The sequence below is a fragment of the Hyla sarda genome, chromosome 1, assembly GCF_029499605.1.
Source record: "Hyla sarda isolate aHylSar1 chromosome 1, aHylSar1.hap1, whole genome shotgun sequence".
NCBI classification, from domain to species: Eukaryota; Metazoa; Chordata; class Amphibia; order Anura; family Hylidae; genus Hyla; species Hyla sarda.
The window spans coordinates 267,961,984-267,984,061 of NC_079189.1; the positions used below are offsets into that span (position 1 = coordinate 267,961,984).

At 45.5% G+C, this 22,078-nt stretch overlaps 1 protein-coding gene across 7 annotated transcripts in view; it reads right to left on the reverse strand.

Annotated features, from left to right (window-relative positions):
• The window catches only part of SEMA6B (semaphorin 6B), a 974,413-nt gene that overhangs the window by 810,362 nt on the left and 141,973 nt on the right, over positions 1-22,078 (reverse strand). For 6 of the 7 annotated variants that reach the window (XM_056572065.1, XM_056572058.1, XM_056572042.1 and 3 more), the window contains one exon: positions 6,408-6,506. The exons of the other annotated variant lie outside the window; for it this stretch is intronic. In XM_056572065.1, coding sequence (XP_056428040.1) covers positions 6,408-6,506 — 99 coding nt within the window. The remainder of the gene's footprint in view (positions 1-6,407; positions 6,507-22,078) is intronic. 7 annotated transcript variants of the gene reach the window in all.

A 22,078-nucleotide genomic window follows, 5' to 3' on the forward strand; every position in this document is an offset into this window, starting at 1 on the left:
TCTGGTGGCACAGTGGCATCATTAATTCTGGTGGCACAGTGGCATCATTAATTCTGATGACACAGTGGTATCAGTTATTCTGGGGGCACAGTGGCATCATTAATTCTGGGGGCACAGTGGCATCATTAATTCTGGGGGCAGAGTGGCATCATTAATTCTGGGGGCACAGTGGCATCATCAAATCTGGTTGCAGAGTGGCATCATAAATTCTGTGCAGCACAGTTGCATCATTAATTCTGGGAGGTGCAGTGGCATCAGTAATTCTGTGTGGCACAGTGGCATCAGTAATTCTGTGCGGCACAGTGGCATCATTAATTCTGGGGGCACAGGGGCATCATTAATTTTGGGGGGACACAGGGGCATCATTAATTCTGGGGGCACAGTGGCATCATTAATTCGGGGGGCACAGTGGCATCATTAATTCTGGGGGCACAGTGGCATCATTAATTCTGGGGGCACAGTGGCATCATTAATTCTGGGGGCACAGTGGCATCATTAATTCTGGGGGCACAGTGGCATCATCAATTCTGGGGGCACAGTGGCATCATCAATTCTGTGTGGCACATTTGCTTTATTAATTCTGGTGGCACAATGGCATCCTTAATTCTGGGGCACAGTGGCATCATTAATTCTGGGGGCACAGTGGCATCAGTTATTCTGTGGGTACAGTGGCATCATTAATTTTGCTGGCACCGTGGCATCATTAATTCTGGGGGCAAAGTGTCATCATTAATTCTGGGGGCACAATGGCATCATCAAATCTGGGTGCACAGTGGCATCATTAATTCTGTGCAGCACAGCGGCATCATTAATTCTGTGCAGCACAGTGGCATCATTAATTCTGTGCAGCACAGTGGCATCATTAATTCTGTGCAGCACAGTGGCATCATTAATTTTGTGCAGCACAGTGGCATCAGTAATTCTGGGGGGCATAGTGGCATCATCAGATCTGGGGGCACAGTGGCATCATCAGATCTGGGGGCACAGTGGCATCATCAGATCTGGGGGCACAGTGGCATCATCAGATCTGGGGGCACAGTGGCATCATCAAATCTGGGGGCACATTGGCATCATCAAATCTGGGGGCACAGTGGCATAATCAATTCTGTGCAGCACAGTAGCATCATTAATTTTGTGCAGCACAGTGGCATCATTATTTCTGGGGGGCATAGTGGCATCATTAATTCTGGGGGCACAGTGGCATCATCAATTCTGGCGACACAGTGGCATCAGTTATTCTGGGGGCTCAGTGGCATCATTAATTCTGGTGGCACAGTGGCATAATCAAATCTGGGGGCACTGTGGCATCATTAATTCTGGGGGCACTGTGGCATCATTAATTCTGTGCAGCACAGTGGCATCATTAATTCTGTGCAGCACAGTGGCATCAGTAATTCTGGGGGCACAGTGGCATCATTATTTCTGGGGAGCATAGTGGCATCATTAATTCTGGGGGCACAGTGGCATCATCAAATCTGGGGGCACTGTGGCATCATTAATTCTGTGCAGCACAGTGGCATCATTAATTCTGTGCAGCACAGTGGCATCATTAATTCTGTGCAGCACAGTGGCATTATTAATTCTGTGCAGCACAGTGGCATCATTAATTCTGTGCAGCACAGTGGCATCATTAATTCTGTGCAGCACAGTGGCATCATTAATTCTGTGCAGCACAGTGGCATCATTAATTCTGTGCAGCACAGTGGCATCATTAATTCTGTGCAGCACAGTGGCATCATTAATTCTGTGCAGCACAGTGGCATCATCAGATCTGGGGGCACAGTGGCATCATCAGATCTGGGGGCACAGTGGCATTATCAGATCTGGGGGCAAAGTGGCATCATCAAATCTGGGGGCACATTGGCATCATCAAATCTGGGGGCACAGTGGCATAATCAATTCTGTGCAGCACAGTGGCATCATTAATTTTGTGCAGCACAGTGGCATCATTATTTCTGGGGGGCATAGTGGCATCAGTAATTCTGGGGGCACAGTGGCATCAGTAATTCTGGGGGCACAGTGGCATCATTCATTCTGTGCAGCAGAGTGGCATCAGTTATTCTTGGGGCACAGTGGCATCATTAATTCTGGGGGCACAGTGGCATCATTAATTCTGGGGGCACAGTGGCATCATTAATTCTGGCGACACAGTGGCATCAGTTATTCTGGGGGCTCAGTGGCATCATCAAATCTGGGGGCACTGTGGCATCATTAATTCTGGGGGCACAGTGGCATCATTAATTCTGTGCAGCACAGTGGCATCAGTAATTCTGGGGGCACAGTGGCATCATTATTTCTGGGGGGCATAGTGGCATCATTAATTCTGGGGGCACAGTGGCATCATCAAATCTGGGGGCACTGTGGCATCATTAATTCTGTGCAGCACAGTGGCATCATTAATTCTGTGCAGCACAGTGGCATCATTAATTCTGGGGGCACAGTGGCATCATTAATTCTGGGGGCACAGTGGCATCATTAATTCTGGGGGCACAGTGGCATCATTAATTCTGGGGGCACAGTGGCATCATTAATTCTGTGCAGCACAGTGGCATCATTAATTCTGTGCAGCACAGTGGCATCAGTAATTCTGGGGGCACAGTGGCATCATTATTTCTGGGGGCACAGTGGCATCAGTAATTCTGTGCAGCACAGTGGCATCATTAATTCTGTGCAGCACAGTGGCATCATTAATTCTGTGCAGCACAGTGGCATCAGTAATTCTGGGGGCACAGTGGCATCATTATTTCTGGGGGGCATAGTGGCATCATTAATTCTGGGGGCACAGTGGCATCAGTAATTCTGTGCAGCACAGTGGCATCATTCATTCTGTGCAGCACAGTGGCATCATTAATTCTGGGGGCACAGTGGCATCATCAATTCTGGCGACACAGTGGCATCAGTTATTCTGGGGGTTCAGTGGCATCACTAATTCTGGTGGCACAGTAGCATCATTAATTCTGGGGGCACAGTGGCAAAATCAAATCTGGGGGCACTGTGGCATCATTAATTCTGGGGGCACTGTGGCATCATTAATTCTGGGGGCACAGTGGCATCATTAATTCTGTGCAGCAAAGTGGCATCAGTAATTCTGGGGGCACAGTGGCATCATTAATTCTGGGGGCACAGTGGCATCATTAATTTTGGGGGCACAGTGGCATCATTAATTCTGGGGGCACAGTGGCATCATTAATTCTGGGGGCACAGTGGCATCATCAATTCTGGGGCACAGTGGCATCATCAATTCTGTGTGGCACATTTTCTTTATTCTGTTGGCACAATGGCATCATTAATTCTGGGGGCACAGTGGCATAATTAATTCTGGGGGTACAGTAGCATAATTAATTCTGGGGGCACAGTGGCATCATTAATTCTGGGGGCACAGTGGCATCATTAATTCTGGGGGCACAGTGGCATCATTAATTTTGCTGGCACAGTGGCATCATTAATTCTGGGGGCACAGTGGCATCATTAATTCTGGGGGCACAGTGGCATCATCAAATCTGGGGGCACAGTGGCATCATCAAATCTGGGGGCACAGTGGCATCATCAAATCTGGGGGCACAGTGGCATCATCAAATCTGGGGGCACAGTGGCATCATCAAATCTGGGGGCACAGTGGCATCATCAAATCTGGGGGCACAGTGGCATCATCAAATCTGGGGGCACAGTGGCATCATCAAATCTGGGGGCACAGTGGCATCATCAAATCTGGGGGCACAGTGGCATCATCAAATCTGGGGGCACAGTGGCATCATCAAATCTGGGGGCACAGTGGCATCATCAAATCTGGGGGCACAGTGGCATCATCAAATCTGGGGGCACAGTGGAATCATCAAATCTGGGGGCACAGTGGCATCATCAAATCTGGGGGCACAGTGGCATCATCAGATCTGGGGGCACAGTGGCATCATCAAATCTGGGGGCACATTGGCATCATCAAATCTGGGGGCACAGTGGCATAATCAATTTTGTGCAGCACAGTGGCATCATTATTTCTGGGGGGCATAGTGGCATCATTATTTCTGGGGGGCATAGTGGCATCATTAATTCTGGGGGCACAGTGGCATCAGTAATTCTGGGGGCACAGTGGCATCATTCATTCTGTGCAGCAGAGTGGCATAATTAATTCTGGGGGCACAGTAGCATCATTAATTCTGGGGGCACAGTGGCATCATCAATTCTGGCGACACAGTGGCATCAGTTATTCTGGGGGCTCAGTGGCATCATTAATTCTGGTGGCACAGTGGCATAATCAAATCTGGGGGCACTGTGGCATCATTAATTCTGGGGGCACAGTGGCATCATTAATTCTGTGCAGCACAGTGGCATCAGTAATTCTGGGGGCACAGTGGCATCATTATTTCTGGGGGGCATAGTGGCATCATTAATTCTGGGGGCACAGTGGCATCATCAAATCTGGGGGCACTGTGGCATCATTAATTCTGTGCAGCACAGTGGCATCAGTAATTCTGTGCAACACAGTGGCATCAGTAATTCTGTGCAGCACAGTGGCATCATTAATTCTGGGGGCACAGTGGCATGATTAATTCTGGGGGCACAATGGCATCATTAATTCTGTGCAGCACAGTGGCATCAGTTATTCTGGGGGCACAATGGCATGATTAATTCTGTGGGGCACAGTGGCCTGATTAATTCTGTGGGGCACAGTGGCATGATTAATTCTGGGGTCACAGTGGCATCATTAATTCTGGGGTCACAGTGGCATCATTCATTGTGGGGGCACAGTGGCATCATTAATTGTGGGGACACAGTGGCGTCATTAATTGTTTTAGGTACACAGAGGTACAATTAGTTGGTACAGGGCACAGTATTTGTCGAAAATGTATATGGGGGCATAGCGTGTGGCAGTATTACTGCAGGGGAACAACGTGTGGCAGTAATATTGCAGGGGAATAGCATGTGTCAGTAATATACGAGGAGCCCAATGTGTGGCAGTATTATATTCAGGGGGTACAGTGTGTGGCAGAATTATTTTCAGGGGCACAGTGGGTTGAAGTATTCAGGGGTACAGTGTGTGGCAGTAATACACCAGGGGCCCAGTGTGAAAGTATTATATTCAGGGGTACAGTGTGTGGCAGTAATACACCAGGGGCCCAGTGTGAAAGTATTATATTCAGGGGTACAGTGTGTGGCAGTATTATAGTCAGGATGTACAGTGTGTGGCCGTTATATATCGGGCCCAGTGCGTGGCACTAATATACCAGGGGCCTAGTGTGTGTCAGTAATATACCAGGGGCTCAGTGAGTGGCATTATATTCAGAGGGTACAGTTTGCGGTAGTTTTATATTCAGGGGTACAGTGCGTGGCAGTATTATATTCCGTGGTACAGTGTGTTGCAGTATTCAGGTCATACATCTTCCGCACTTCAGTTGCTCGTTTGCTATTTCTTTTGAGGCCGCGAGGTGTGAACCAGGCTTTAGGATTCAGCTCTGACCTTTACCGGATGGCATACCTGAATGAGCGGACCCTCACTAAAAATAATTGAGTACCTCTGATGTAGACTGTTAATCTAAATGTTATGTTTCTTTGCACAATGGTAGAGTGCTCACTTTCATTACCACAATTGATCACAAGATTTGACGGCCATATTGGATTGCGCAATATTCTGCATATATAGTTTTCTCTGAAATTGCTGGTCAGAACAATGTGAAAATTAGCACACATATTCGTGATCACTTTCTGTACCACAACTGATCACAAGATTTGGGGACCATATTGGATAGCGCAATAATCTGTAAACATAGTTTACTCTGAAATTGCTGGTCAGAATAATGTGAAAATTAGCAGACATGTCCAAGATCACCTTCCCCACCATCAGGGGACACAGCAATCATGTGCCATAATCTGGCTGTGCAGCTTGGCCACCTGTATTTCTGCTTGCAGCTATATTTTTCATTTGATTTTCATCCCAGCGGTTGAAGCCCTATCCTTTGGATAGGGGATAAGTGTCCCTGCACCACTGCACTCCTTTAAAATCAATTGCACATCTGGTGCAGATCAGTTAAAGAAAATTTGCAGTGTGTGAAGTTATCATCCAATATTTAGATTTACTGCTGATTTAATGGAGATTTAGATTTTTCTATTCAGTTTAATAGGTCAAAACCTGCAGCAAATCCACAACAATTGATTCACAACAGCTCTAATCAACACGTGAACATTGCCAACAATTGTGAATTTTGCGTAACATTTTAATAACATATAAAATAGATAATTAGGAACCTTAAACCTTGGTTAGTGTAATGCATTAAAATATTTTTAACTGGCCCATTAAAAAAAAGTTTTTAATGTACCTACTATCATGTTTTTAATGTTCCTACTATCACAATGTTTTGGTTTGGGCAACTTAAAGTTACTCTTGAATAATCAACATTTATACAATTACTCACACTGAAGTCTGCACATATGGGGTTGAAAGCATTTGTTCCACAAGCAAACAGGGTTTCTCCATGCAAAAGAAGGACTTTCACAAAGTTTCTGCACTCCTCCTATTGGATAACAAAGATTACAGTTATAGAAACATCCATGGTATAATGTTAGTAATTTTAAAAATAATAAAAAAGAAAATAAGAAAAAGAAAAGCCTGTACATTTTCTAGGTGTTTGTATTTTAAACCCCTTAAGGTTTTTCAGTTTTTGCATTTTCGTTTTTTCCTCATCACCTTTTAAAAATCATAACACTACATGCACCTACAGACCCATATGAGGGCTTATTTTTTGAGCCACAAATTGTACTTTATAATGACATCAATCATTGCACCACAAAATGTATGGCAAAACCAGAAAAAAAATATTTGTGGGGCAAAATAAAAAATAAAAAAAACGCGATTTTGTAACTTTTGAGGGCTTCCGATTCAATGCAGTACACTTTTTTTGGAAAAATGACACCATATATTTATTCTGTAGGTCCATATGGTTACAAGGATACCTAATTTAAATAGGCTTTATTTAATTTTACTACTTAAAAAAAAATTATAACTACATGCACCAAAATTTATGTGTAAAATTGTCATTTCTGACCCCTATAACTTTTTTCATTTTTCCGTATACAGAGATATATGAGGGCTAATTTTTTGCACCATGATCTGAAGTTTTTATCGGACTTTTTGATCGCCTTTAATAAAAATTTTTTAGGGTATACAAAGTGACCAAAACGTAGGAATTTTTTACGTGTACACCATTAACTGTGCAGTTTAATTAACATTATATTTTCATCGTTCGGACATTTACCCACGTGGCGATACCACATATATGTTTATTTTTATTTACACTTTTTTTTTAAATGGGAAAAGGGGGATGATTCAAACTTTTATTAGTAAAGGGGTTAAATCACATTTATTAACAATTTTTTTACACTTTTTCTTTTGCAATTTTATAGCCCCTATAGGGGACTATAACATGCAATACCTTGATTGCAGACACTGATCAATGCAAAGCCATAGCATTGCATTGATCAGTGTTATCGGTTCTCTGCTGCTTCAGTCTGGATCTCAGACATGGAGCAGCAGATTGACGATCGGATGGCGGATGGACAGCTGTCCTCTCAGCTGTTCAGGATACCACGATTTCACTGCGGCGGTCCCGAACAGCCCACTGCGCTAACAGGCAACGCTTTTCTCCCATTTAAGACGCTGCTGTCAAATTAGATTGCGGCGTCTAAAGGGTTAATACCGTACATCAGCCCGATCGGCGATGTCAGGTATTAGCCGTGGGTCCTGGCTGCTGATAGAAACCGGGACCTGCCGGGTATGAGGCACGCTTATGCTCGTGGTCGTTAAGGGGTTAAGGACTGTGGGGGACATATTCAAAATCTTGCTTAGTTTTACTAAGACTAGACATTCTAAAATTGTGCAAGTTTGTTATTATTATCGCATTTATATATTTATTTATAATATATAATACATAATTTAGCAAATTCTACTATTTCTATTTGGTAGATGTGTATTTATTTGAGGATAAGCATCAAGCAACGGTGCCCATTTTGCATATGTGCAAACACGACCACTAACATTTTACGAATTCCTCCCTATTACCCTTAACTCCTAAGCACTTTTTTTTACACAATGACATAGTCAAAAGTGGCATAGGAGCTTCATATGGTGTTTGTCCTAAACTTTATATTTTTATGTAAGTACAATTCTGATGTAAATCTATTGATAAATCTTCTCCACTCGAAAACCACCTAACATAAAAAAAGTTTGTATACAGCATTTTATAAATTAGTTAGTGCATATAGTATTGACTAACGCAGGGCTTCTTAACCCCTTAAGGACTCAGCGTTTTTTCGTTTTTGCATATTCATTTTTTCCTCATCACCTTCTAAAAATCATAACGCTTTCAATTTTGCACCTAAAAATCCATATAATGGCTTATTTTTTGCGCCACCAATTCTACTTTGCAGGGACATTAGTCATTTTACCAAAAAATCCACGGCGAAACAGAAAAAAAAATCATTGTGCGACAAAATTGAAGAAAAAATTTAATTTTGTAATTTTTGGGGGCTTCCGTTTCTACGCAGTGCATTTTTTGGTCAAAATTACACCTTATCTTTATTCTGTAGGTTCATACTGTTAAAATGATACCCTACTTATATAGGTTTGATTTTGTCGCACTTCTGAAAAAAATCATAACTACATGCAGGAAAATGTATACGTTTAAAATTGTCCTTTTCTGACCCCTGTAACTTTTTTATTTTTCCGTGTAAGGGCTGGTATGAGGGCTAATTTTTTGCGCCGTGTTCTTAAGTTTTTATCGGTACCATTTTTGTGTTGATCTGATGACTTTTTGATTGCTTTTTATTCATTTTTTTTATGATATAAAAAGTGACCAAAAATACGCTGTTTTGGGCTTTTGAATTTTTTTTCGTGTACGCCATTGACCGTGCGGTTTAATTAATTATATAATTTTATAGTTCGGACATTTACGCACGCGGCGATACCAAATATGTTAATTTTTATTTACACAGGTTTTTTTATGTGAAAATGGGGGTGAGTCAAACTTTTATTAGGGAAGGGTTAAAGGGGTACTCCGGTGAAAACCTTTTTTCTTTTAAATCAACTGATGGCAGAAAGTTAAACATATTTGTAAATTACTTCTATTAAAAAATCTTAATCCTTCCAGTACTTAGCTGCTGAATGCTACAGAGGAAATTCCTTTCTTTTTGAAACACTGATGACATCACGAGCACAGTGCTCTCTGTTGACATCTTTGTCCATTTTAGCAAACATGCATAACAGATGTATGCTAAGGGCAGCATGGTGGCTCAGTGGTTAGCACTGCTGCCTTGCAGTGCTGGGGACTTGGTTTAAATCCCACTAAGGACAACAGTAAATAAAGCGTTATTATTATTATAATGGTTGCAAAAAAAAAAATGCTGATCACCTGCAGAACCCAGTGGGTAGTTTATGTTATGATATGTGCATGCAAGAGATTTTATGTAGGGAGTACGAAACGATCTATGAATACCCGTTTTAGAGAACATGTATACTCCATCAGATCCAGAAAAGGAGTCCCCAGGTTCATTGAACATATGAATTCCATCCATAATGGCTTGCATGATACTCTAGTCTTTCAGGGCTTGGAGGTTGTCCGCTGCAAAGAAAATCAAGACAGAAAGAAAATCTTGCTACAAGCGGAAGCTAAATGGATTATTAAACTAGATGCAGCGGACAACCTCTGCCTGAATGAAAGATTAGACTATAGCCTGTTTCTTTAATATTTTTGGTAGTGTTGCATTGCTTCAGCCTTTTGTCTTTCTATATTGGTTTTTAAATTTTGTACTGTTTTGTATTTCTAATTGTACACCTGATCCCTACACGTCACCAGGTGGGAGTAGATTTAAGGTGACTTGTAGCCGGAAAAGGTAGGGTCTGAAGAAGCGTGTGAAGACACGTGACACAGCTGTTACCCGGCTCGCGGCTGTTTGGCTGTGGCTCCCGATGTTCGTGCTCGTATGTCTGCACTGTTGAAATAAAGGAAACGTTTTTACTGCATCCCAGTGAGTGACGTCCCTGTTACTTTTCTACCTTGCATGTTATTATTATTATAATATCGTCAGCAGAGAGAACTGTGCTCATGATGTCATCAGAGAGCGTTCCAAAAAGAAAATAATTTCCTCTGTAGTATTCAGCAGCTAATAAGTACAGGAAGGTTTAACATATTTTAATAGAAGTAATTTACAAATATATTTAACTTTCTGCCACCAGTTGATTTAAAAGAAAAAAGGTTTTCACCGGAGTACCCCTTTAACCCCTTAAGGACTTAGCCCTTTTTCACCTTAAGGACTCGGCCGTTTTTTGCAATTCTGACCACTGTCACTTTAAACATTAATAACTCTGGAATGCTTTTAGTTATCATTCTGATTCCGAGACTGTTTTTTCGTGACATATTCTACTTTAACATAGTGGTAAAATTTTGTGGTAACTTGCATCCTTTCTTGGTGAAAAATCCCCAAATTTGATGAAAAATTCAAAATTTTTGCATTTTTCTAACTTTGAAGCTCTCTGCTTGTAAGGAAAATGGATATTCCCAAAAAAAAATTTTTATTCACATATACAATATGTCCACTTTATGTTTGCATCATAAAATTGACGTGTTTTTACTTTTGGAAGACATCAGAGGGCTTCAAATTTCAGCAGCAATTTTCCAATTTTTCACAAAATTTCCAAATTCACAATTTTTCAGGGACCAGTTCAGGTTTGAAGTGGATTTGAAGGGTCTTCATCTTAGAAATACCCCATAAATGACACCATTATAAAAACTGCAACCCCAAAGTATTCAAAATGACATTCAGTCAGCATTTTAACCCTTTAGGTGATTCACAGGAATAGCAGCAAAGTGAAGGAGAAAATTCAAAATCTTCATTTTCTACACTCGCATGTTCTTGTAGACCCAATTTTTGAATTTTTACAAGGGGTAAAAGGAGAAAATGTATACTTATATTTGTAGCCCAATTTCTCTCGAGTAAGGACATACCTCATATGTCTATGTAAAGTGTTTGGCGGGCGCAGTAGAGGGCTCAGAAGCGAAGGAGCGATAAGGGGATTTTGGAGAGTATGTTTTTCTGAAATGGTTTTTGGGGGGCATGTTGTATTTAGGAAGCCCCTATGGTGCCAGAACAGCAAAAAAAAAAAACATGGCATACCATTTTGGAAACTAGACCCCTTGAGGAACGTAACAAGGAAAAAAGTGAGCCTTAATACCCCACAGGTGTTTCACGACTTTTGCATATGTAAAAAAATAAATAAAAGTATGTCCCAAAAATGTGTTTCCCCAAAATTTCACGTTTTTGCAAGGGTTAATAGCAGAAAATACCCAACAAAATTTGTAACCCCATCCGTTCTGAGTATGGAGGTACGCCATAAGTTGGCCTGAAGTGCACTACGGGCGAACTACAATGCTCAGAAGAGAAGGAGTGATATTTGGCTTTTTGAGAGCAAATTTTGCTCTGGGGGCATGTCGCATTTAGGAAGCCCCTATGGTGCCAGGACAGCAAAAAAAAAACACATGGCATACTATTTTGGAAACTAGACCCCTCGGTGAACGTAACAAGGGGTTAAGTGAACCTTTATACCCCACAGGTGTTTCACGACTTTGTGCATATATAAAAAAAAAATTTTTTTTTACCTAAAATGCTTGTTTTCCTAAAAAATTTACATTTTTAAAAAGGGTAAAAGCAGAAAATACCCCCCAAAATTTGTAACACAATTTCTCCCAGGTACGGCGATACCCCATATGTGACCCTAAACTGTTGCCTTGAAATACGACAGGGCTCCAAAGTGAGAGCGCCTTGCGCATTTGAGGCCTAAATTAGGGATTGGATAGGGGTATTCTACGCCAGTGATTCCCAAACAGGGTGCCTCCAGCTGTTGTAAAACTCCCAGCATGCTTGGACAGTCAACGGCTATCCGGCAATACTGGGAGTTGTTGTTTTGCAAACAGTGGCGTACCAGACGTTTTTAATTTTTATTGGGGAGGGGAGGGGGGCTGTGTAGGGGTATGTGTTTATGTAGTGTTTTTTACTTTTTATTTTATTTTGTGTTAGTGTAGTGTAGTGTTTTTAGGGTACAGTCGCACGGGCGGGGGTTCACAGTAGTTTCTCGCTGGCAGTTTGAGCTGCGGCAGAAAATTTGCCGCAGCTCAAACTTGCAGCCGGATACTAACTGTAAACCTCCACCCATGTGAATGTACCCTGTACATTCACATTGTGGAGGGGGGAACAGCCAGCTGTTGCAAAACTACAACTCCCAGCATGCGCTGACAGACTGTACATGCTGAGAGTTTTAGTTTTGCAACAGCTGTAGGCACACTGGTTATGTATCACTGAGTTTGTGACCTAACTCACTGTTTCACAACCAGTGTGCCTCCAGCTGTTGCAAAACTACAACTCCCAGCATATACGGTGCATGCTGGGGGTTGTAGTTTGCAACAGCTGGAGGCACACCGGTCGTGAAACACTGAGTTAGGTAAAAAAAAAAAATCTGAGTTTCACAACCAGTGTGCCTTCAGCTGTTGCAAAACTACAACTCTCAGCAGTCACCGACAGCCAACGGCATGCTGAGAGTTGTAATTATGCAACCAGCAGATGCACCACTACAACTCCCAGCATGCACTTTAGCTGTTTGTGCAAGCTGGGAGTTGTAGTTATACAACAGCTGAAGGTACACTTTTCCATAGAAAAAATGTGCCTCCTGCTGTTGCATAACTACAGCTCCCAGCATGCCCTTTTTGCATGCTGGGAGCTGTTGCTAAGCAACAGCAGGAGGCTGTCACTCACCTCCTACTGCTGCTCTGGGACACAGGTCAGTCCCTCGCCGCCGTCGCTCCTGGGACCCCGATCCCAACAGGGACGCCGGTGATCGGGGTCCACGTCGGGAGTGACACCCGCAGCAGGTGCCCTGATTGGTCGGCCGGTAAACCGTCCGACGAATCAGGGCGATCGTGAGGTGGCACCAGTGCCACCTCACCCCTGCTGGCTATGGCTGTTCAGGGCCGTCTGACGGCCCCGATCAGCCAGTAATTCCGGGTCACCGGAGACCCGATTGACCCGGAATCGCCGCAGATCGCTGGACTGAATTGTCCAGCGATCTGCGGCCATCGCCGACATGGGGGGGCCATAATGACCCTCCTGGGCGATATGCCGCGATGCCTGCTGAACGATTTCAGCAGGCATCCAGCTCTGGTCCCCAACCGGCTAGCGGTGGGGAACGGAATTCCCACGGGCGTATGGATACGCCCTGCGTCCTTAAGGACTCAGAATGCAGGGCATATCCATACGCCCTGCATCCTGAAGAGGTTAAATGACCTTTGTTAACTTTTTTTTTCACTTTTTTTTTGCAGTGCTATAGCTCCCATAGGGGGCTATAACACTGCACACACTGATCTCCTATGCTGATCCCTGCAAAGCCATAGCTTTGCACGGATCAGTCAGATAGGGGCTTGATTGCTGAAGCCTGTAGCTCAGGCTTGGAGCAATCAATCGATGATAGGACGTCGCGGAGTCAGGTAAGGAGACCTCCGCCTGCGTCCCAGCTGATCGGAACATGAGCTGCCGGGAACCGTTTATTTCTTTTTCAGACGCGGCGGTCAACTTTGATCGCCGCGTCTGATCGCGGCGGTCTGATCGCGGCGGTCAACTTTGATCGCCGCGCGCTGTTAGCCCAGGGTGCCGGCTATCGTTAGCAGCCAGGACCGACCCAGTGTGATGTAAATTATAACACTATGCAAAGAAACAAAATAACGTCCAGGCACTGCTGAGCAATAAGGTAGCCATCTGTAGAGGTGAGTGGAAGAACTGCTATACGGAACACCTGCTGCTATGGTGTGGGAAGGTGGGCGGTGCGGCTTCAACCCAGCAAAAGCTGGTGTGTAGACAAACTTGTTTCAACAATAATGAAGAGGTACAGAATAAATCACACTCGCCACAGTTCTTGACACAGACAGAGGTGTCAGCAGAGAGAACTGTGGTCAGACTGGAAAGAACTACATAACTTTCTCTGTAGAATACAGCATCTGATAAGTACTGAAAGGCTTAAGATGTTCAACTCAACATAATTTACAAATCTTCAACAATAATGAAAAGGTACAGAATGAATCGCACTCACCACTATGATGTTCCCAAGAAGACGATCCTTTATTGCATAGATGGTTATAGCAGCATGTTACAGAAGGATGATATCCATCAAGCGGGGAGGGAGAGCAGCCGCTCACGAGACGCAGGGGCACACAGGTGGGACACACACCTGGCCGGAAGCGTCGGCTGACACAAAACTAGTTGCCACCCACCTGTGTGCCCCTGCGTCTCGAGAGCGTCTGCTCTCCCTCCTCGCTTGATGTATATCATCCTTCTGTAACATGCTGCTATAACCATCTATGCAATAAAGGATCGTCTTCTTGGGAACATCAGAGTGGTGAGTGCGATTCATTCTGTACCTCTTCATTATTGTTGAAGATTTGTAAATTATGTTGAGTTTAACATCTTAAGCCTTTCAGTACTTATCAGATGCTGAAAGTTGAAAGTTGAAAGTTGAAAGTTGTGTACTTCTTTCCAGTCTAACCACAGTTCTCTCTGCTGACACCTCTGTCCGTGTCAGGAACTGTCCAGAGTAGGAACAAATCCCCATAACAAACCTCTCCTACTCTGAACAGTTCCTTTCTTCTATTCAAAATTTTACAGGGACCAATCACTTGATAAAGACAAAAAATGTATGCCTTCATTGAAGCCCCGCCTCCTCAATACAAGTCTATGGGAGTGGGCGTGACAGTTGCCATGCCCCCTCCCATAGACTTGCATTGAGGGTGCGGGTGTCAGGATCCGGACTGGTATGCAGGGAGGACACTGGTAGTGGATCCTCTGTGCCAGAGAGGCGATGGCGTGGGCCGTACCAGGGGAACGGAATCTAAGGGGTTACTGGTTTTCACCAGAGCCCGCCGCAAAGCGGGATGGACTTGCTGCGGCAGGTAACCCCCAGGTCGTTCCACCCGGTAGCGACTCAACCCCTCTGGCAGCTGAGACTGGCGTGGGAAACAAGGCAAGGTCAAATGTAGCAGAAGGTCAGGGCAGATGGTAATGGTTCGTAGTCAGGGGCAACAGCAAGGGTCTGGATACACAGGCAAAGGGCTCATAAAAACTCTTTCACTGGCACAAAGGCAACAATATCCGGCAGGGACAGTAAGGGGAAGTGGGTTACACTTGATTAAGCTAGGCACCAATTAGTGGCGCACTGGCCCTTTAAATTTCAGAGAGCTGGTGCGCGTGCGCCCTAGAGAGCGGGGCCGCGCGCGCCGGGACGGAACAGAAGGAGGACAGGGCAGGTGAGAGAATTGGGATGCGACCCGCGGGCGGGCGCGTCCCCCAATGTGGATCGCATCCCCGCCGGGATACTAGAGCAGCGCTCCCGGTCAGCGGGTCTGACCGGGGCGTTGCACACAGAAGACCGCCGCGAGCGCATCCGGGGAGGAACAGGGACCTGGAGCGCTCGGTGTAACAGTACCACCCCTTTGGTCTCCCCCTCCTTTTGGAGCCCAGGAATCTGCGGACAAGCTCTTTGTCAAGAATGTTGGCCTCAGGTTCCCAGGACCTCTCTTCTGGACCACAATTCTCCCAATCAATTTAAAAAAATCTTTTACCTCAGACGACCTTGGAGGCGAGGATCTCTTTGACAGAGAAGACATCAGAGGAGCCAGAAACAGGAGCAGGAACAGTGACCTTGGGAGAATAACAATTAAGTATGAAAGGTTTAAAGGGGTACTCCGCCCCTAGACATCTTATCCCCTATCCAAAGGATAGGGGATAAGATGTCAGATCGCTGCGGTCCTGCTGCTGAGGACCCACGGGATCCCCGCTGCGGCACTGCGCTATCATTACAGCATAGAGCGAGTTGGCTCTGCACGTAATGACGGGCAATACAGGGGCCGGAGCATCGTTACGTCACGGCCCGCCCCTTTCAATACAAGTCTATGGGAGGGGGCGTGGCGGTCATCACGCCCCCTCCCATAGACTTGCATTAAGGGGATGGGCCGTGATGTCACGAGGGGTGGAGCCATGATGTCACGCTGCTCCGTCCCCCGTACCGCCGTCATTGCGCACAGAGTGAACTCGCTCTGTGCTGTAATGATAGCGGGGTGCCGCAGCGGGGATCCCGGGGGTCCCCAGCAGCGGGACCACGGCGATCTGACATCTTATCCCCTATCCTTTGGACAGGGGATAAGATGTCTAGGGGCGGAGTACCCCTTTAAGAATAGAAACATGGAAAGAGTTGGGAATACGAAGAGAAGGGGGAAGATGAAGTTGGTAGGAGACAGGATTGATTTTTTTTTTGATTTTGAAAGGTCCAAGAAAACGAGGACCTAGCTTGGCACACGGAAACGAATGTACCTAGCTGAAAGCCACACTTTGTCACCAGGGGCAAAAACAGGAGGAGGTCTTCTCTTTTTATCGGCATGTTTCTTCATGCGAGATGAGGCCAGCAAAAGAGAATTACGAGTCTCACTCCAGATGGAGGAAAAATCCTGAGTCAATTCATCCATAGCAGGAACTCCAGAGGACGAGGGAATTGGGAGGGGGGGGGGGGGGAACCGGGTGACGGCCGTACACCACAAAAAATGGGGACTTGGAAGAAGACTCAGAATCTTTTAAATTGAATGAAAATTCGGCCCAGTGCAAAAGGTCCACCCAGTCATCTTGACGGGAGGAGACAAAATGACGCAAGTAGTCACCGAGTATTTGATTTACTCTTTCCACTTGACCGTTGGATTGAGGGTGGTAAGCAGAAGAGAAATTTTAATTTGATTTTTAATTAACTACATGGCACTCTCCAAAATTTGGAAACAAATTGCATGCCTCTGTCAGAGACGATGTGCATGGGAAGCCCATGGAGGCGAAAAATATGAAGAAAAAATTGTTTTGCCAATTGAGGCGCAGTAGGCAGTCCTGGCAGAGGGACAAAATGAGCCATTTTAGAAAAACGATCAACGACCACCCAAATGACTGTATTGCCATGAGACGATGGAAGGTCAGTAATGAAGTCCATGGCTATATGGGACCATGGCTGTTAAGGCACAGGCAGAGGAAGAAGACCTGCAGGTTTCTGGCGTGGGGTTTTGTCACGGGCACAAACAGTACAAGCCCGAACAGTACAAGCCCAGTAAAGAGGGAGGGAGGAGTGCAGGGCAGGCCAGACAGGTACTGGTAGTGGGGGTCTCAATTATTAGGGGGACAGACAGGGCGATCTGTCACAAAGACCGGGATCACCAAACAGTGTGTTGTCTTCCTGGCACTAGAGTTCAGCACATCGCGGATCGGGTTGACAAGTTGCTGGGTGGGGCTGGAGAGGACCCAGCAGTCATGGTACATATTGGCACAGATGACAAAGTTAGAAGTAGGTGGAGTGTCCTTAGAAATTATTTCAGGGACTTAGGCCGCAAGCTTAAAGTAGGGACCTCCAAGGTAATATTTTCTCAAATATTACCTGTACCACGAGCCACACCAGAGAGGCAGCGGGAGATCATGGAGGTAAACAAGTTGCTCAGAAGCTGGTGTAGGAAGGAGGGGTTTGGGATAACGGAGAACTTGGCATACTTCACTGTCGGATACCGGCTCTACCGTAGGGTCTGGCTGCACTTCAATGGGGAGGGTGCAGCTGTGCTTGGGGAGAAGATGGCTAGAATGGTGGAGGAGTGTTTAAACTAGGGACGGGGGGGGGGGTAACCTACAACATAGAGGGGGAAGATGGTGTAGATAGAGAGGGGGGACTTATTAATGTACCTGGGGTGGAGCGGAGGGAGGGCTCAGAATAGTTAATAGGGATGGGCGTCATAGGAAAAACAAAACATACACCATTGAATTGCATGTTGACTAATGCCAGAAGTCTGACCAGTAAAACTGACGAACTGGAGTTTAAAATGTCTGAGGAGGATTATGAAATAGTGGGTATAACAGAGACTTGGTTGGACAATAGCTGTGACTGGGCTGTCAACATACAGGGTTATAGTCTATTCAGGAAGGATCAGACAAAAATGGAAAGGAGTTTGTCTTTATGTGAAATCGAGTCTGAAGGCCGCACTGTGGGAGGATATATGGGAGGGAAACGATAATGTGGAGTCATTATGGGTAGAAATACATGGAGATAAGAATAAAAAAAATTCTGATAGGGGTTTGCTATAAGCCACCAAACATAATGGAAGAGGCAGAAGATCAATTACGGAGGCAAATAACCAAGGCAGCAAATCAAAATGATGTGATAATAATGGAGGACTTTAAAGGGGTTCTCCAGTGCTTAGACATCTTATCCCCTATCCAAAAGAAAGGGGATAAGATGCCTGATCGCGGGAGTCCCGTTATCTTGCACGCGGCACCCCGTTTGTAATCAGTCCTCGGAGCGTGTTCGCTCTGGGTCTGATTACTGTCGATCACGGGGCCAGCGGGGTGTGACGTCACGCCTCCGCCCCGTGTGACCTCACGCTTCGCCCCTCAATGCAAGTCTATGGGAGGGGGCGTGACAGCTGTAACGTCCCCTTCCGTAGGCTTGCATTGAGGGGCGGAGCGTGACATCACACGGGGGCGGAGGCATGACGTCACACGGCGTCTGCCCTGTGGTCGCCGGTAATCAGACCCGGAGCGAACACGCTCCGGGGACTGATTACAAACGGGGTGCTGCGTGCAAGATCACGGGGGTTCCCAGCAGCGGGACTCCCTCGATCAGGCATCTTATCCCCTATCCTTTGGATAGAAGATAACATGTCTAAGCACTGGAGTACCCCTTTAACTATCCTGATATAAACTGGGAGACTGAGACCTGTAAATCTTCTAAAGGAAACAGGTTTATGACTATAGCTAAAGACAATTATCTTTCCCAAATGGTGCAGGACCCGTCCAGAGGGGGCACCCTACTAGACTTAATATTAACCAACAGACCTGACAGAGTAACTAATGTGCAAGAATACCTAGGAAATAGTGATCATAATATAATACATTATAACTTGTTCTTCAATAAGGGAATCTCTCGAGGGGCCACAAAAACAATGAACTTTAGGAAGGCAAAGTTCAATCAATTCAGAGAAGCCCTTAACAATATAAAATGGGATAATGTCATCAAAACAATACTGACACTAAATGGGAGACTTTTAAAAATATCTTAAATTTTCACTGTAAGATGTATATATACCTTATGGGAATGAAAGGATCAGAAATAAAAGAAAACCAATATGGATGAATAAGAATGTTAAGGGGGCAATAAATGACAAAAATAAAGCATTTAAACTACTAACACAGGACTGCAGTGAAGAAGCATTAAAAAGCTATAGAGTAAAATGTTAAATATGTAAAAAACAGATAAAAGCCACAAAAATAGAGACAGAAAGACTCATTGCCAAAGAAAGTAAAACTAACCCCAAAATGTTCTTTAACTATATAAATAGCAAAAAGGTAAAAAATGAAAGTGTAGGCCCTTTAAAAAATGATGAGGAAGAAATTATAAACGGGGATCAGGAAAAAGCTCATATATTAACCTCTTCAGGACATAGGGCGTATGGATACGCCCTGAATCCCGAGTCCTTAAGGACCGAGGGCGTATCCATACGCCCGTGGGAATTCCGTCCCCCACCGCTAGCCGGTTGGGGACCGGAGCCGGATGCCTGCTGAAATCGTTCAGCAGGCATCCCGGCATATCGCCCAGGGGGGTCATTATGCCCCCCCATGTCGGCGATCACCGCAGATCGCTGGACAATTCAGTCCAGCGATCTGCGGCGATTCCAGGTCAATCGGGTCTCCAGTGACCCGATGACCCGGAATTACTGGCTGTTCGGGGCCGTCTCTGACGGCCCCGAACAGCCAGAGCCTGCAGGGGTGAGGTGGCACTGGTGCCACCTCACGATCGCCCTGATTCGTCGGCCGGATTACCGGCCGACGAATCAGGGCGCCTGCTGCGGGTGTCACTCCCGCACCCGCTCCGCCCCTCTTCTGGAGGACGTGAGCGGGTGCGGGACGTGCACCCCGGGTGCTGGGGACCCCGATCCCCGGCGCCCCTGTTGGGATCGGGGCCCCAGGAGCAGCTGCGGCGGCGGAGACGACGAGGGACTGACCTGCAGCGTCTGGATCGTTGGAGGTGAGTGACAGCCTCCTGCTGTTGCTTAGCAACAGCTCCCAGCATGCAAAAAGGGCATGCTGGGAGCTGTAGTTATGCAACAGCAGGAGGCAGACCACCACAACTCCCAGCATTCCCTTATGGGCATGCTGGGACTTATTGTTTTGCAACAGCTGGAGGCACATTCTTTCTATGGAAAAGTGTACCTTCAGCTGTTGTGTAACTACAACTCCCAGCTTGCACAAACAGCTAAAGTGCATGCTGGGAGTTGTAGTGGTGCATCTGCTGGTTGCATAACTACAACTCCCAGCATGCCCGTTGGCTGTCGGTGACTGCCGACAGTTTTGCAACAGCTGAAGGCACACTGGTTGTGAAACTCAGATTTTTTTTTTACCTAACTCAGTGTTTCACGACCGGTGTGCCTCCAGCTGTTGCAAACTACAACTCTCAGCAGTCACCGTACACCATGCACCGTACATGCTGGGAGTTGTAGTTTTGCAACAGCTGGAGGCACACTGGTTGTGAAACACTGAGTTAGGTCACAAACTCAGTGATACATAACCAGTGTGCCTACAGTTGTTGCAAAACTGCAACTCTCAGCAGTCACCGACAGCCAACGGGCATGCTGGGAGTTGTAGTTATGCAACAGCTGGATGTCCCCCCCCCCCCCCAATGTGAACGTACAGGGTACACTCACATGGGCGGAGGATTACAGTAAGTATCTGGCTGCAAATTTGAGCTGCCGAAACTTTCTGCTGCAGCTCAAATTGCCAGCGAGAAACTACTGTGAACCCCCGTCTGTGCGACTGTACCCTAAAAACACTACACTACACTACCACAAAAAATAAAATAAAAAGTAAAAAACACTACATATACACATACCCCTACACAGCCCCCCTCCCCTCCCCAATAAAAATGAAAAACGTCTGGTACGCCACTGTTTCCAGAACGGAGCCTCCAGCTGTTGCAAAACAACTCCCAGTATTGTCGGACAGCCGTTGACTGTCCAGGCATGCTGGGAGTTTTGCAACAGCTGGAGGCACCCTGTTTGGGAATCACTGGCGTAGAATACCCCTATGTCCACCCCTATGCAAGTCCCTAATTTAGGCCTCAAATGCGCATGGCGCTCTCACTTTGGAGCCCTGTCGTATTTCAAGGCAACAGTTTAGGGTCACATATGGGGTATCGCCGTACTCGGGAGAAATTGTGTTACAAATTTTGGGGGGTATTTTCTGCTTTTACCCTTTTTAAAAATGTAAAATTTTTGGGAAACCAAGCATTTTAGGTAAAAAAAATTTTTTTTTTTACATATGCAAAAGTCGTGAAACACCTGTGGGGTATAAAGGTTCACTTAACCCCTTGTTACGTTCCCCGAGGGGTCTAGTTTCCAAAATGGTATGCCATGTGTTTTTTTTTTTTTTGCTGTTCTGGCACCATAGGGGCTTCCTAAATGCGGCATGCCCCCAGAGAAAAATTTGCGTTCAAAAAGCCAAATGTGACTCCTTCTCTTCCGAGACCTGTAGTGCGCCAGCAGAGCACTTTTCACCCCCATATGGGGTGTTTTCTGAATCGGGAGAAATTGGGCTTCAAATTTTTAGGGGTATTTTCTGCTATTACCCTTTTTAAAAATAAAAATTTTGAGGGAAAACAAGCATTTTAGGTAAAATTATATATTTTTTTTTTACATTTGCAAAAGTCGTGAAACACCTGTGGGGTATTAAGGCTCACTTTATCCCATGTTACATTCCCCGAGGGGTCTAGTTTCCAAAATGGTATGCCGTGTGGTTTTTTTTTTGCTGTTCTGGCACCATAAGGGCTTCCTAAAGGTAACATGCCCCCCAAAAACCATTTCAGAAAAACGTACTCTCCAAAATCCCTTTGTCGCTCCTTCCCTTCTGAGCCCTCTACTGCGCCCGCCGAACACTTTACATAGACATATGAGGTATGTGCTTACTCGAGAGAAATTGGGCTACAAATACA